This window comes from Miniopterus schreibersii (genome assembly GCF_964146895.1).
Source record: "Miniopterus schreibersii genome assembly, chromosome: 20".
NCBI lineage: Eukaryota > Metazoa > Chordata > Mammalia > Chiroptera > Miniopteridae > Miniopterus > Miniopterus schreibersii.
In genome coordinates this window covers 4,299,160-4,314,964 of record NC_138122.1, presented here as the reverse complement: position 1 = coordinate 4,314,964, position 15,805 = coordinate 4,299,160, and the positions used below count along the sequence as shown (strand labels likewise).

General features: G+C 42.3%; 1 protein-coding gene across 1 annotated transcript in view; it reads left to right on the top strand.

Annotated features, from left to right (window-relative positions):
- The window catches only part of JHY (junctional cadherin complex regulator), a 102,211-nt gene extending 86,655 nt beyond the window's left edge, over positions 1-15,556 (top strand). Inside the window, exons 12-14 of the mRNA XM_081122757.1 lie at positions 11,920-12,000; positions 12,756-12,884; positions 14,701-15,556. Of these exons, the coding sequence (XP_080978883.1) occupies positions 11,920-12,000; positions 12,756-12,884; positions 14,701-14,898 (408 nt within the window). The 3' untranslated portion in view covers positions 14,899-15,556. The remainder of the gene's footprint in view (positions 1-11,919; positions 12,001-12,755; positions 12,885-14,700) is intronic.
- The last annotated feature ends 249 nt before the right edge of the window (positions 15,557-15,805 follow it).

The following is a 15,805-nucleotide window of genomic DNA, read 5'->3' as shown; positions in this document are numbered from 1 at the left end:
GGAACACAGAGGAGCACAAAAGAAGACACATCCCTGCTGGGGGTCAGGCAGTTTCAGAAGATACTTGTGAGTAGGGTCTTAGAAGATGATGCGAGTTAACAGAAGAAGAAAACTGGAAGAGCATTCTGGGCAGAGGGGCCAGCCTGAGGAACCTGAGACAGCGGGCCGCAGGCTGGGAACTGACCCGGGTGCTGAGAGTGTGGGGAAGTAGGTCAGGCTTGGATGGAGCTTGCTAATCATTTGAAAGAGGAGGGCTTTGTTCTGTGGGGTGGGGCCAGGAGGGACCGACACACAACTGAGGAGTGTCAGCCATGATTAGATTTGCAGGCTGGAGCAAAGCGTTCCAGAAACTTTGGGGATTATCAAGTCAGTGGACTCTCACGTGGGGCCTTCAGAGGAAAAGAAAAGTGTGGCTTTGAAGAGAAGGGAAAACTGGACTAGAATAGACAGTGGGTCGTATTAAAAAGGAAAGAAAGACTGCCTTGGGCGAGATACAGCCTCCGGGTTGTCGGTTATGAACACCCAGCCTACTCCCGCAACTCACCCTGCAGCCGGTCACCGGCCCACTGCAGCCGGCAGCCCTTGCCTCAGCTCCCTCACATGCCGGTGGGGGCTTCCCAGCTCCTCACCCTGACTCCACTCCCTCCTACCCTCTGTTCTGCGGGGTCCACCCCTGCCCAGCCTGTGGGAGCCTCTACCAGTTTCACTGTAAGTAAGAAATGTGTTTCTGGGATCACAAGTAATTTTTTCCCCCACAGAAGCATCATTACATGGTAGGTTCTGAGGTACCATTAGTAGCATTTTCAAGTACTTCATAAATAAAATAGGCTTGTAGGTGAGACTAGGAAGCCAGACACCATGCATATTATTATCTCTATAGGGAAATGTATCCAGAGCTTTGGGGCCAACACATTCTCAAGGTGGGGATGGTCTGTTCACTCCTGAGCTTCTGTGCGGCCAGGGCCTTAGGGTACAGCCCAGGACACTGCCTCCAGAGAGCCTTCCAGTGGGGCTCTGGCCACCTAGAGGCTGCTGTTGGAAATAAGGGCTTTCCCTGCAGATGAAGGTAGCACCTTAATTCCTCAAGTTGCTAATCAGCTGGCAGGAAGAAAAAGAGATTATCCTGGGCTATCCTAGGCTGCCCAGATTACTCAGGTGGCCCAATGTAACTGGAAGGGTCCATGAAGGTGGAAGAGGGAGGCAGGAGCCAGGGTCAGAGCACAGGCAGGCCTGGGGACGGTGTGGGTTCAGTTTCAGACACCCCGATAGACCAAATATCACAATAAATCGAGTCACAGCACTTTTTTTTCCTCCCAGTGCATATAAAAGTCATGTTTACATTCTACAGTAGTCTATTAAGTGCACAATAGCATTATGTCTGAAAACACAATGTACACACCTTAATTAAAAATACTTTAGCCCGGCCGGGCGTGGCTCAGTGGTTGAGCGTCGACCTAGGATCCCGGAGATCGGGGTTCGATTCCTGGTCAGGGCACATGCCCGGGTTGGGGGCTAGGCAGCCGATCAGTGACTCTCTCATCATTGATGTTTCTCTCTTTCTCCCCCTCCTTTCCTCTCTCTGAAATCAATAAAGATATGTTTTTAAAAAATACTTTATTGCTAAAAAATGCTGACCATCAAAAAAAGAAAATGCAGCTTTAAAATCAATACTTGCAGGGTTCAGGGGACATGTGGACTCCGCGATTCCCAGGTTCGCATCTCTGCTCTGTCACCTAATGTCTCCGTGACTTGGCCAAGTTATTAATTCACCTGAGCCTCCTATGCACAATCAAGACTGTTCTTTCTTTTTGTGGATTTGGTATAATTAAATTAAATAATGTATTAAAACCTTAGCTAGCAAAGAGCAGGTATCAACTAAATGTTAGTTGCCTTTCCTTAACAGTCTAAATCCATGTTTTACTGAGAAGAGGCAGAGGAAGGTACTTGCGACAGCCTCGCCACCAGCCATCTAAGAGCTCGAGGGCAGGCGACAGGCAGAAGGAGGACTTTGGTTACTGCTTCCCAAGCCCTCTTTCCAACTTGGAAAACCCCTCCCTTCCGCCGTCTTTCAGAAATGTTACCATCCATGCACCCGCCTTCTCCAGCCCTCTTCTGACAAATGCACAGAAGCCCCCTTTGTCCACTAAGCTTTCCAGAAGTTAAACTGATTTGGAACTGAGCTATTTGTATAGGACAGCAGGTAGCCGAGGCACCAGACAGGAGGAATCGTTATCCAGGTCGCGCCCATTTGCTAGCCAGCAAATCTTGTGGTTTCCAAGGGAGTCAACTTGAATCCCATTAAAAGTCTGAGGATGTGTCAAGATAATAGGCGTCATTCCTCTCCTCGCTGTCCTGTGGCGACTGACTTATGAATACTAAGCATTGTCCACGCCATTAAATCCAGATGTCAGGTAGTAAGAGGTTAACACAATGCAGGAGATGACAGTCCAAAAATACCTATCGCAACGCACCACAAAATAACTGCTCAGGAGACCTCTGACAGCGGACCTTGGGGCTGAGCTGTGGTAATCAACCCGCCTGCTCATTGTCACAGACAATCTGGGCCTTGCGCTTGGCTGCTTCTAAGGAGGTTTATTTGGATTAAGTTTAGCAACCGCAGAGCGAATTTCCTTCCTTTGCTGTGCCCCAGTATTGGAGGCATTATTTGTCCTGTTTTTTAGTAACTTTCTCACATTTGCACATCTGAGGAACGTGTAGAGAAGAGCCCTGCTGTGTCCCCACAGCAGGGACAACACGTCAGAGCTGAAACAGGTCCTGGTGCACAGCGTCATTTCCAGTTCTGGCAACTTTGCCCCAAATTTACAATAAAAACCACTCTCCCAGCTTGAGGAGAAGTGTCATGAATTACTTGCAGAAAGCTTCCGTCAGGAAAGTCTTATGCCTTCCTCTGCTGAGGCAGCTCTGGTCTCAGCGACCAGCCGCGAGAGCCAGGTCCTCGGGTCCAGTCTGTGCGTCCGATGCAGGGACGAGCAGCGGGCCGACCGGGCGTGCGGGGGCCAGGCCTGTCCGCCCGCCCTCTGTGTGGGGAGACCGAACAGAACTACCATTGTTGGTCTTTTTGCGGGGGGACATCATGCTATTGTGACCTTTCCATCTCGTAACAGCCAAGGAGAAGTAAATCAAAGTAAATTCCAGGGATTATTTTATTATAAAAGCCTTTTGAAGAGATGGAAAGTAGATTAGTGGTTGCCTAGGGCTGGATTTGTAGGGGAGGAGGGCAGTGACTGCTAATGGGTGTGGCGTTTCATTTTAGGGTAATGAAAATGTTCTAAAATTGATCGTGGTGATGTTTGCACAACTCCATGAGTATACTAAGTAACCGTTGAATTGTACGACTTCAAATGGGTGAATTTTGTGGTATGTGAAATATCTCAGTGAAGCTGTTAAAAAGACTTTTGATGGAAAGAGATCAAACAAACTTGCAGTGCTGGGAACCAGTCAAGATTACTTGAACCCAAGTTAAGTAAATCCAGGATTTTTCATTGCCAGTCACCCAGAACAAACTCTGTTAGGAGGCACCGCTCTCCCTCGACAGGCGTCTCTGCTAGAGGCAGCTTGTCCTGTAGAGGGGCCGATGTCATTTGGAGACGGTCCTTTGGGGCCACACTTTCCTTCCTGTCAGTGTGTAAGGCTGGACCCTCGGCTCTGTTTATCTACACCAGCCGAAATGAGTTTATCAAGGGGATAGTGAGAACTGGGCCTGGGGAGCAGCGAGCAGGGTTCAGGCTTCATGATGTGTCTTGTGAGTCCCTGCAATGGTTAAAGCTGAGCTGCTTCAGACTAAGGATGTGATTATGGACCCTGAGCATTTCTTTCTCATCAGTTTTGGACAAATTCAGTATATGACTTGGATACAAGTGGGATTCTCTCCTTTTTATTGGTTTACTTTGACAAATAGCAACTTGGTGATTACAAAACAATGGTCCAGAAGACACATGTCAGAAAAAGAACAAATTTGCACTTGCAAAGAATATGTGAGTTCATTCACCTATTAAAACTTGGCAAAGGTTTTAAAATGTGATAATACCCAGCATAATCTGGGTTTAGACAGAAGAGTGTTTGTGTTTTTTTTACCTTTAAAATATATTATTTATTTTTTTACTTTTCAATTATAGTTTATTTTTCATATTATTTTGTATTGGTTTCAGGTGTACATCATAATTATTAGGCAATCATATACTTTACAAAGTGTTCCCCCTGATATCCCCAGTACCCTCCTGGCACCACACACAGTTATTCTCATATTATTGACCATATTCCCTGTGCTGTACTTGACATCCGCACGACTATTCTGTAACTACCAATCTGTACTTCTCAATCCCTTCACCTTTTCACCCAAATCCCCACCCAGCTCCCCTCTAGCAACCATCAGTCTGGTCTCTATGTCTATGAGTCTGTTTCAATTTTGTTTGTTCATTTATTTTGTTCAAAAAGAGCATTCTTATACATTTTTAATGGAAATGCTCATTAATGACCTTAAATCTGGAGGAATAGCTACATAATCCAACTATAATTAGACAATAGGATGTTATGCATAAAAACCACATTTAGACTAGTGATTTTGAGCATCTTTTTATATGTCTATGTCTTCTTTGGAGAAAAGTCTTTGCATATCCTCTGCCCATTTTTCAATCACATTGTTTCTTTTTTTGTTATTGAGTTGTATACGTCATATATGTGTGTGTGTGTGTGTGTTTATTTTATTTTTTAAATTTATCATTATTGTTGAAAGTATTACAGATATCCCTCTTTTTTAACCCCATTGATCCCCTCCACCCCACATCCGTCCCCCACTCCCACCCCCAGCCTTCACCACACTATTGTGTGTGTCCAAGGGTTATGCATATATGCATGTAAGTTCTTTGATTAATCTCTCCCCACCCACTCCCCCAACCCTGCCTTCCCTCTGAGATCCCTCAGTCTGTTCCAGAACATGGGACAGACTATTTTGTTCCTCAGTCTATCATTTGTTTAGATTCCACATATAAGTGAGATCATGTAAAACTGAATCAGGAAGAATCAGAAAACCTGAACAGGCCAATAACAACTGATGACACTGAAGCAATAATTAAAAAAAAAACAACTCCCAGCAAACAAGAGCCCTGGTCCAGACAGCTTCACAGGGAAGCTTTCTAATTCTTTAAGTTTTAGGGTTAGTTTACTAAAAATTTTTCTTGCTTTTTGAGGTAGGCCTGCAGTGCTAGGAACTTCTTCCTTAGGACTGCTTTCCCTGTGTCCCATAGGTTTTGGGTTGTTGTGTGTTCATTTTCATTTGTTTCCAGGAAGGTTTTTATTTCTTTCTTGATCTTATTGGTAACCCATTCATTGTTTAATAACATGTTATTTAGCCTCCAAGTGTTTGAATGTTTTTGAGTGTTTTACTGTAGTTGATTTCTAATTTCATGCCATTGTGATCTGAGATGCTTGATATGATTTCAATCTTCTTGAACTTGTAGAGACTGGTTTTATGTCCTAACACATGGTCTGTCTTTGAGAATGACCCATGTGCACTTGAGAGGAATGTATATTCTGCAGCTTTGGGGTGAAATATTCTGTAAATGTCATTTAAATCCATCTGATTTAATGTGCCATTTAGAGTCACTGTTTGTGTTGACTTTTTGTCTGGAAGATCTATCCAGTGAAAGTGGGGTGTTAAAATCCATGACTTTGACTGTATTGCTGTTGATCTCTCCCTTAGAGTCCTTAAGGTTATTATAGATAGGTCCTTATTTATTGCCATTTTAATTCTTTCTGCCTATGTTTCTCTCTCTATTTCTTATTATTATTACGGGAGTCCCTTAAACATTTCCGGCAATGCTGGTTTGGTGGTGATAAACTCCTTTAGCCTTTTTTTTTTTTTTTTTTCTGGGAAGCTCTTTATTTCACCATCTGTTTTGAATGATAGCCTTGCTGGATAGAGTAGTCTTGGTTTCAGATCCTTGTTTTACATTACCTTGAATATTTCATGCCATTCCCTTCTGGCCTATAGAGTTTCTGATGAGAGGTCAGCTGACAGCCTTATGGGAGCTCCTTTGTAGGTAACAGATTGCTTTTCTCTTGCTGCCTTTAAGATTCTTTGTCTTGAATTCTTGGCATTTTAATTATGATATGTCTGGGTGTGGGCCTCCTTGGATTCTTCTTGCTTGGGATGCTCTATGCCTCCTGAATTTGCATGCCTTTTCCTTGACCAGGTTAGGGAAGTTTTCTGCCATTATTTCTTCAAACAGATTCTCTAACCCTTGTTCTCTTCTGGCACTCCTATGATGTGAATATTGTTACATTTCATGTTCTCCCACAGCTCCCTTAGACTATCCTCCTGTTTTTTAATTGTTTTCTCTTTTTGGATCTCTGATTGAGTGATTTTTTTCTACCCTGTCTTCTAATTCACTGATCCTATCCTCAGCTTCCTCTAATCTGCTGTTTATTCCTTCCAATGTAGTCTTTATTTCTGCTATGTCATTCTTAGTTTCCTTCATAGTTTCCATATCTTTTTTTCATGCTGTTGAGCATCCTTACGATCAGTATTCTGAACTCTATATCTGATAGATTGCTTATCTCCATTTCATTTAACTCTTTTTTCTGGAGACTTCTCTTATTCTTTCATTTAGGGCTTGTTTTTCTGTCTCCCCATTTTGGCTGCCTATTTGGATTTGTTTCTATGTATTAAGTAGCCTTCTAGGACCCTCAGTCTTTTTGGAAGGTCTCTGGTGCAGGCCAATGTCAGACGCTGTTTGTGACTGGCCTTGAGTACCCTGTTTGGAGCTATCAACAACCCATGGGTTGAGGTCTCCTCTGCTGGGGCTGGGTGCATTTGGACAGGACCAAGATGCATTCAAAGTTTGCTTTTCCAAGGCCTGGGTCCAGGAACAGATGAGGCAAAGACTCAAAGCACTCTGAGGTCTGCCTCTGCCGGCAGGCTGATTAATCTGATTCTCTTAATGAGCCTCAGACTGTAGAAACTCCACAGGTTTGGATGGCTGATTGTTATTAGCCTCTTAATGAGCCGCAAGCTGTAGAAACTACACAGGGTAGGGTGAGAGGTTTTCCAGCAGGGTGGGGCAATTGCTCCCCCTTTATGCAAAAACTGCTTAGAAGGTAAATGTCTGCCTCTGAAAGATGTCCTCTGCAGAATGGGGGAATGACTCAGCACGGGAATCCAGAGGGGTGCCCTCTCAGCTCTAGCTCAAGAGCCACAACCTTAGATACTCCTCACACAGCTCCAGTCCACTCTGCTCTTCCTCTGATGGAGCTCAAGGTGAGTGGTTGCACAAGACACTTTGTGCACCCTTTAAGAGGATGCCTGCATTTCCAGACACCTCTCCCTGGCAGACAGAAACCGAGCTGCTTTTCACAGCTGGATGTTATGTGGGCACCTCTCTCAGTTCTGGTGCTCTTGGCTAGGAAGCCCAGCCTGGGGTTTAGGCCCCAGAGTCCTCAGTGGGAACCCCCCACAGCTGAGATATCCCTCAGCTGCTGCCTGTGGGAGCCCAGCCAGCCCTCTTGTACCTCTGCACTTCCTACCAGTCTCTGTGTGGTCTCCACTTTTCCTCCTTGGTTATGAGGGTGCTCTCCAGCTCATCCTCAGTTGCAGTTGATTATTCAGGATATTTTTCTCTATTTTAGTTGTAATTCCAGTTTGTTCCTGGGAGAGTGTCATTGTAGCTTCCACTCAGTCTGTCGCCATCTTTTTCTCATATATTTTGGATATCAACCTCTTATGGGGTATATTGTTTGTGAATATATTCTCCCATTCAGTAGGTTGCCTTTTTGTCTAATTGAATGTTTCCTTCACTGTGCAGAAGCTTTTTAGTCTGATGTAGTCTTATTTATTTTTGCTTTTGTTTCCCTTGCCCAAGGGGACATATTCAAAGAGATATTACTCAGACTGATGTCAAATAGCTCATTTCCTATGTTTTCTTCTAGGAGTTTTATGGTTTCAGGGCTTACATTTAAGTCTTTAACCCATTTTGAGATTATTTTTTTATTTGGTATAATAGAGTGGTCCAGTTTCTTTTCTTTTCTTTTCTTTTTTTGCATGTATCTGCCTAGTTTTTCCAACATCACTTGTTAAAAATACTGTCATTGCTCCCATGTATATTTTTACCTCCTTTGTCATACATTAGTTGACATTATAAGTGAGGGTTTATTTCTGGCTCTCTATACTGTTCCACTGATGCACATGTCTATTTTTGTGCCAGTACCTTACTGTTTTGATGATTATAGCTTCATAGTATAGTTTGAGATCGGAGAGCATGATAGCTCCAACTTTGTTCTTTTTTTTTTTTTTTAAACATATCTTTATTGATTTCAGAGAGAGGAAAGGAGGGAGAGAGAGAGATAGAAACATCAATGATGAGAGAGTCATTGATCGGCTGCCTAGCCCGCAACCCGGGCATGTGCCCTGACCGGGAATCGAACCCTGATCTCCTGGATCCTAGGTCAACCGCTGAGTCACGCTCAGCTGTGTGCCAACTTTGTTCTTTTTTCTCAAGATTGCTTTGGCTCTTTGGAGTCTTTTGTGGTTCCCTATATCCACAGTATATGCTTCTATTCATTTGGTTCTTCAGTTTTTTTTCTCAGTGTCTTATAGTTTTCAGAGTGTAGGTCTTTCACCTCCTGGGTTATGTTTATTCCTAGGTATTTTATTATTTTTGATGTACTTGTAAATGGTATTGTTTTTCCATTTCTTCTTCTGATTGTTCATTATTAGTGTATATGAATATGACAGATTTCTGTATATTACTTTTGTATCCTGACACGATTGAATTCTTTTATTAATTCTCTTAATTTTTTGGTGGATTCTTTAGGGTGTTCTATATATAGTATCATGTTATCTGCAAATAGTGACATATGAAAATATGCTCAACATCACTAATCATCAGGGAAATGCAAATCAAAACCACAATGAGATATCACCTCACACCAGTCAGAATGGCTACCATCAAAAAGTCAACAAACAAGTTGACTTTGGCAGGGATGTGGAGAAAAGGGAACTTTGTGCACTGTTGATAGGAATACAAACTGGTGTAGCCACTGTCCAAAGAAAATGAAAACACTATTTCAGAAAGATATATACACCCTATGTTTGTTGCTGAATTGTTTACAATAGTCAAGATATGAAAGCAACCTGGGCATCCATTGATAGAATAATGGATTAAGAAGGTGTGAGGTGCAGATAGATATAGATGAGATATAGATATATTATATAATTGAATATTACACAGCAATAAAAAAGAATGAAATCTTGCTATTTGCAATAACATGGATGGATCTCAAGGGTATTATGCCAAGTGAAATAAGTCAGACAGAGAAAGACAAATACAGTATGGTTTCACTTATATGTGGAACTTAAAAACAAAAAAAAACAGACTCATAGCAACAGAGACCAAAAGGATGGTTAGCAGAAGGAAGGGGGTGGGGGAGAGGGTGAAAAGGGGAAGGGGAAAATAGTCAACAATATTGTGATAAATTCACATGGTGACAGATGATTGCTAGAATTAGTGGGGTGATAGCACTGTAAGGTATAAGAATGTCAAGTCACTGAAACCAGTATAACCAATATTTAACCAGTACACCAACTATACTTAAATATTTAAAAAATATCTTCTCTAGACAACAAAAACACACACACATTTTCAAAAAACATTTTGTAATAGGAAATGTTAATTTCAGTGTAATGCCAAACTGTTTAGTGAATAAAATAAAATAAAATAAATTGTATCATAGTAACAATTTTATAAATGTATGAACAAATAGATCTAAAGGGCAGAAGTAACGTCATGGTTTTGCTGGGGGATGACTTTTCTTGAAGGAGATTTATGGTTTTGAAATGCCATCAATGAACAATATTTCTTCTATATATTTTGTTGTTACTAATTTTTAATGATTTTAGTCCAAAGGCTTCTTTAGGAAAGGATCTTCTCTCACCTTTTAGAATTAGATGCACTGAAAGAGTTTTGACTATAAATGTTTAACATTCTTTTGGGAAAATCCTATTGTCAGAACTCTTAATCTTTGCAGTGTAGAAGTGTTGCCTATCTGACACATGATTTGGCCCTTTGAAGCACTGAGACGTACCAAAGAAATTGTGTAGTAGCATAGAAATTTTGCCGTAAGCTACAAGTCACAGAATTACCATTTACGGCAACTTCAAAAATACAGGTTCATTTTTCTTACAATTAATCTACAAGTAAGTAGTGGCTAGCATAATGTTTCAACATCTCAAAACATCAGAACCAGTATTTATAGGACACTTTTGTTCTTTTTTCCTTTCCTGGCTACAAGATTGCCTCTAACGCTCCAAATCGAGGAATCACATCCACATTCCAGTCAAGATCAAGGGAAAGGGGAGGGTCTGCACCAACTTTCCAAGATGCCCCCTCTATCCAACCCAGAAAACGTCCACTCATACTTCATGGGCCAGAGCTCAGTGCTGGGGGTCTGGGCAAAAGAACATTTGGCTCTGAGCCTCCAAAATGGGAAATACAATGAGACACTAATGGGTATGACCTCTGGGTCAGTCAATAGGCCGTGTGAGTAGAACATAAGTAGACATAAGTTCACTGTTAAGGTTTGGGAGTTATACACAGTAACTCTATCTAATATGATGAAATGGTGTGAGTATTTTTAAGTCTCTGGACTATCTGCCAAATTCTGTCTAAGGAAGGGGCACATTGGCTATGGTGTATGCCTTAGGGAGCTTTCAGCATGTAGAGCCATGCCGTGCCTTGTCCTTCGCACACAGTACCACAGTCAGTGCAGTGCCGCCTCTGGAGTGCGGCTGCTCTTCCTCCACCCCACCATCCCAGCGCCGCCCTAGATGTGCCCTGAGATCAGTACTGTCATCCAAACCACCTCTTAGGTATTGTCCTCCTACCCTTCCCAAGGAAGGACACCAAATAAACTCACAAACTCAAACAAAAAATGGCTTGATTTCCCCACAGGGCATCTGCTGCAAGCAAGTAGGTTTTGATGTCAAAAGCAGCAGTCTGAAGAATATCCGAATCTATTACAGTGCGGAGAGCATTAGAGTTTCCCTGCCTGTTATTGTGCTCAAGTGTCATAATCAACTGCCTCATGTTCACTCCTCCCCTTAAAGATAAAAATACTATTAAGAGTTATGTAAAATTATTTGTACCCTTTAAAATATCCAAATCACACTAAATAAAAGGAGTTTCTCGGTGGGTCACGCCTAGACTCTTGACCCTTAAATGTTTACTGTCTTACTGAATATTATGGCATCATTAGACAGGGTCCTCTTACTGTTTTTTATGTTTTTATTGATTTCAGAGAGAAGAAGGGAGGAGAGAGAGAGAAACATCAGTGATGAGAGAGAGCCCCTGATGGGCTGCCTCCTGCATGACCCCCCCACTGAGGATGGAGCCCACAGCCCTGGCGGGAATCAAAACGTGACCTGGTTCATAGACTGACGCTCAACCACTGAGCCACGCCAGCAGGGCTGGTGCTCTTATTCTGAAGTAACGTGCTTACCTGGCCCGCTTAGATTGCCTCTTCCAGGGAAGTCATTTGGTTTAGGGAGCTGTACAAGACCCGACGTAATAATAGCGCTGGCAGCAGTGGTCATGTACGTGTTGTATTAAAAATGTTAACAAAACAGCACATTGCTCACTTGAAATTTTTTATTTATCATGTTCAGATTTCAAACTTGTTAATTGCAGAAGTAGAAAGGTCAAAACATGTTAGCTAACCCGCTGCATAATACCAAAGAAACATTATCAGTAACTCCCATTAAAGCAGCAGAGCTGCCAGGAGAAGCCCCGTCCTCCAAACTGCACACAGGCTCCACCCTCACTCCCCGTCCCTCCTGAGGTGGCGGCCGCGAAGCGTCGGGGAGCATGGAGTCCTCAAAAGAAACTGTCTCTGTGGATGTATTTTCAGAGTTCCAAGCTGAACGGTTATCAGAAAAGAGACGTGAAGCTTGGAGGCCTTGGACCTGACCTTGAGTCCATCAGAGAGAAAGTGAGTGCGATGTGTGTGCGTGTGGTGTTTTCAGGCTTGGATTTGCCCATTTGTCTTTTAGCAAAGATGTGTAAGGTGCCCCCGGAACCAAGTTCTAATTCAAATGCCTCACTCTGAATAGAGACACTTCTGAAATATCACTGGTAATAGAGTCCCAGGCATTTCTCTTACTGTAAAATAAAATTACTTAGCCAGTGCTGTTTTTCGTGTCCACCTTTCTGTTTCGAAGGCCCGAGCAGAAAAGTGGGGCAGTGCACATGAAAAGAGCTGCGTGTTACGTGGTTGTGGGTCCTTCCCAATAGAGTTCTCTTGGTAATTCTGAACAGTGGCTGCAGGGAAGACACTTAGGGTAAGAGTTTCCCAGCCCAGGAAAAGTGCATCCACTTTATTCTCTTTCCTCCAGTGAAAGGAGATCTTCATTTAATGTGTTTTAACTGCAGTTGCACTCAAGGCATAAAAAGAGAGTACAGTTCAAAGTTGGAAGCAAAAATGAAAATAAATTGGGTAAATGCAACAAAGAAGAGGCTGGATGTGATTTAGCCATGTTGAGGAAGCACTGGGCGCTGTGCAGGGCGGCCCCCTCGGAGGGCTGCGTCGGGAGGAACCCACTTAACCGTTTCAGTGCCCCCCCAGGCGGTCCCCTTCCCCCTGCTGCCGGCAGAGCGCCCGCTCACCGGGGTCACTGTCACCTTAAGCAGAGAACAGAGACATCTAGCAGGACCAGCGAGTCCCTGAAACTTTGTTTCTCCGAACAGATGCAGAAATTGATACAGCAAAAGGAGTACGCAAAACAGGTCAAGGAGCACAACATGAGGGCACTGTCCATCCCGTCGAAGCCACGAGCGACACACGCTGAAAACAAAGCGGCCATCTCTAGGCAGAAGGTAAGACGTTCTCCGCAAGGCAGTGACCTCTCTGATTAGAATTAAGAAGAAACCTTTATTATCTCGTAACTTAATGGATCCCCCACATTTTTTGAACACAGGGATGTTTTAGCAGCTACCGTTCCTGCACCCACCCCTCATTCACAGATACGTGTAGGACTGACACACACACACACACACACACACACACACACACACACACACGGTGCTGTGAGGTTGGCCTTTTGCTTTCCCGGAAGGTTTCCTTCTGAGTGCAGCATTCCAAGTCTGTCCCACAATAAAGACGGAGCAGTAAGGTGACTTCAGGTTCATCAGGGTTGGTAGCTTCTCTGTCAGTTTCTTTCTCTCCCAATGAATAAGTCTTGGAAATGGTGTTTTCGCGCTGCTTACGGGGTGGCCATTCAAAGAAAGCCCTTCATTGTTTCTCTCAAATTATTTCTCCTACATTTTCCCTAAGGGGTTGTAAGATATAGCTTCCTCTGTCAAAAAAAAAAAAAAAAAGGCCCAGCCAGGCATGGCTCAGCGGTTGAGCATCCACCTAGGATCCAGGCGATCAGGGTTCGATTCCCGGTCAGGGCACATGCCTGGGTTGCGGGCTGCAACCGATCAATGACTCTCTCATCGTTGATGTTTCTCTCTCTCTCTCCCTCTCCTTTCCTCTCTCTGAAGTCAATAAAGATATATATATATTTTTAAATGATTTCATAAAATACAGAATCCTCCCTCTCAGTCACCGTCATCCAACTATAGCATGAGGTGAATGAAACGTGCTCTGTGGAGATGAGCTCTGCAGAGCCAGCCTCTGCCTCGTCCCAGTAAGGACAAGGGGCCCCTGGGTGCCGTTACGAATTTGTACTTCATGTTCTCTTTCCCAGACCCTCATTTTTTTACTTCCTCAGACCTGGAAGACCTCAATCCACATGAGTTATCATGGTGCCACTTTTTCTTTTTTTCTCTCCAATCCATTAGTTTTTCACAAACAGATTCAAGGCAACAAGTCTATAATTGAAATTCATGCAGAAGTCACCTGCACATACTGAGACGTCTGGAGTGTTTTTGTTTTGAGGGTATTTTTTCCCTTCTACAACTTAAATATACCATCCATTCCTATTTTAACCATCAAGAAATTCTTATTAAGATATAAACTGGATATAAAGGCAGATTTAGAAATCATATTTAGGGATTTCATTTTTATTGTAATGCTTTTCAGAACTGACAGCACTCAGAAAAGAAAAAAAAATACTGCCTTTTTCAGTATCTAGGTTTATTATATAAGTATGCCAAAAAGAAAAATAATAATTTTAACCTCTAATAGACACTTGCTAGATTTCCCAGAGCCTCAGAACAAGAATAATCGGTGTAATAAAGGCAGCACAGTTTTCTACAGTGAATCTTTAGTCTAAAGCGGTAACAAGTCATTTTGGATTCAAAGGTCTGTTAATATCTTCTTATAATAAATTTGGTTTTAATAAGACTGCCAGAAGCTAAAACGATCAAACACACAAGAAATATAGTTTCAAACACTGGATAAAACTCTTGAATAAAGAAAACATTGGAAGGTACAACTGTATGTACCATTTCTCAACACTTTTTCACAGCTAACTTTCACATGGCTAATTTATTTTGTTTAAACTGGAAGTTATACTGCAGGTTTGCATTTTCCATTTGATCTCCATTTCCATATACATCTTAGTACATTATTGTAGGAAAAGTCTTCGCTTATATTATCAATAAACACTTCCTAAGACTAGATTTAATTTAAGGAATCCAGGGCTCATTTCCCATTTCCAATAAAATTTTACCTTTATGATTTCAGGCTTTGGAATATGCTAAGACCATCCCAAAACCCAAACCTTCAATTCTGACTGATCAAGCGCAAAAGGGAAAGAAAAATCCAACCTATGCTGGAAAAGAAGACACTTTACCTGAAATCTCACTGCTGGAAATACTGCAGAGCAGACACGAGAGGGAAAAGCAAGCTGTGGCTGCTTTCAAAGTCCTTCACATTGTATAGCCAAGTGTGGGAGACCAGAACTGCCCAGGGAATGGGCGTGGGCCACGGAAACGCCAACCAGCCCCTCTGCAGAGAGTGATGACCTATCATCATCATCAGACTGCAGTTCTTGTTTGCTCTGCCTGGGATTTAAAATATGGGGCCCGATTACATTATGGTGCCATATTTTACTTTCTAGGAAGAAAACTTTTAAATTATTTTCAAACCAGTTAGAATTTGGGCTTAGTAAGAACTAGGGAATAAAGCCTTTGGGTTTTATATTGGATCTTTTGACTTCTTAAACAATTTGTACCCTTCTTTAGCATAATGAAAACCATGAAATTACCCAGAGATAAGTTTATCAACTTGTGTTTGTCTCTCTTACATTCCTGATAATAAAAAAATTATAAACAATTTCTACTAAGTGAACTCATATTGGGCTAATCACCAGTATATTTGAAGATACCATTCCCAAAATATTATTTATCTACAATTTTTATTTAGCCAAGTGTTTATATATAAAGTTGGAAGAGCCCTGGCCTGTATGGCTTGGTTGGTTGGAGTGTCATCCCATACACCAAGAGGTGGCAGTTAGATTCTCAGTCAGAGTGTGTGCAGGAGGCTACCAATCAATGTCTGTCTTTCTCCCTCCCTACCACCCCCTCCACCTCCTTTTTCTAAAAAAAATCCCAATAAAAAATAAAAATAAAATAAAAATAAATAAATAAAATTGGAAGAAGTGAAGATACGTCTAGATGTGCCTACTCAAGTAGAATAAATTCCAATGTTGTTCTATCAGAGCATCAAGACATTAATTAGAAATCCTCTGAGTCCAGAAACACCCAACTCAGGCAGCTCTGAGAACCACACTTTGTCAAATCTACTTACTCCAGACTTGCAGTCAAGATGGCAGCATAGGTAAATGTGG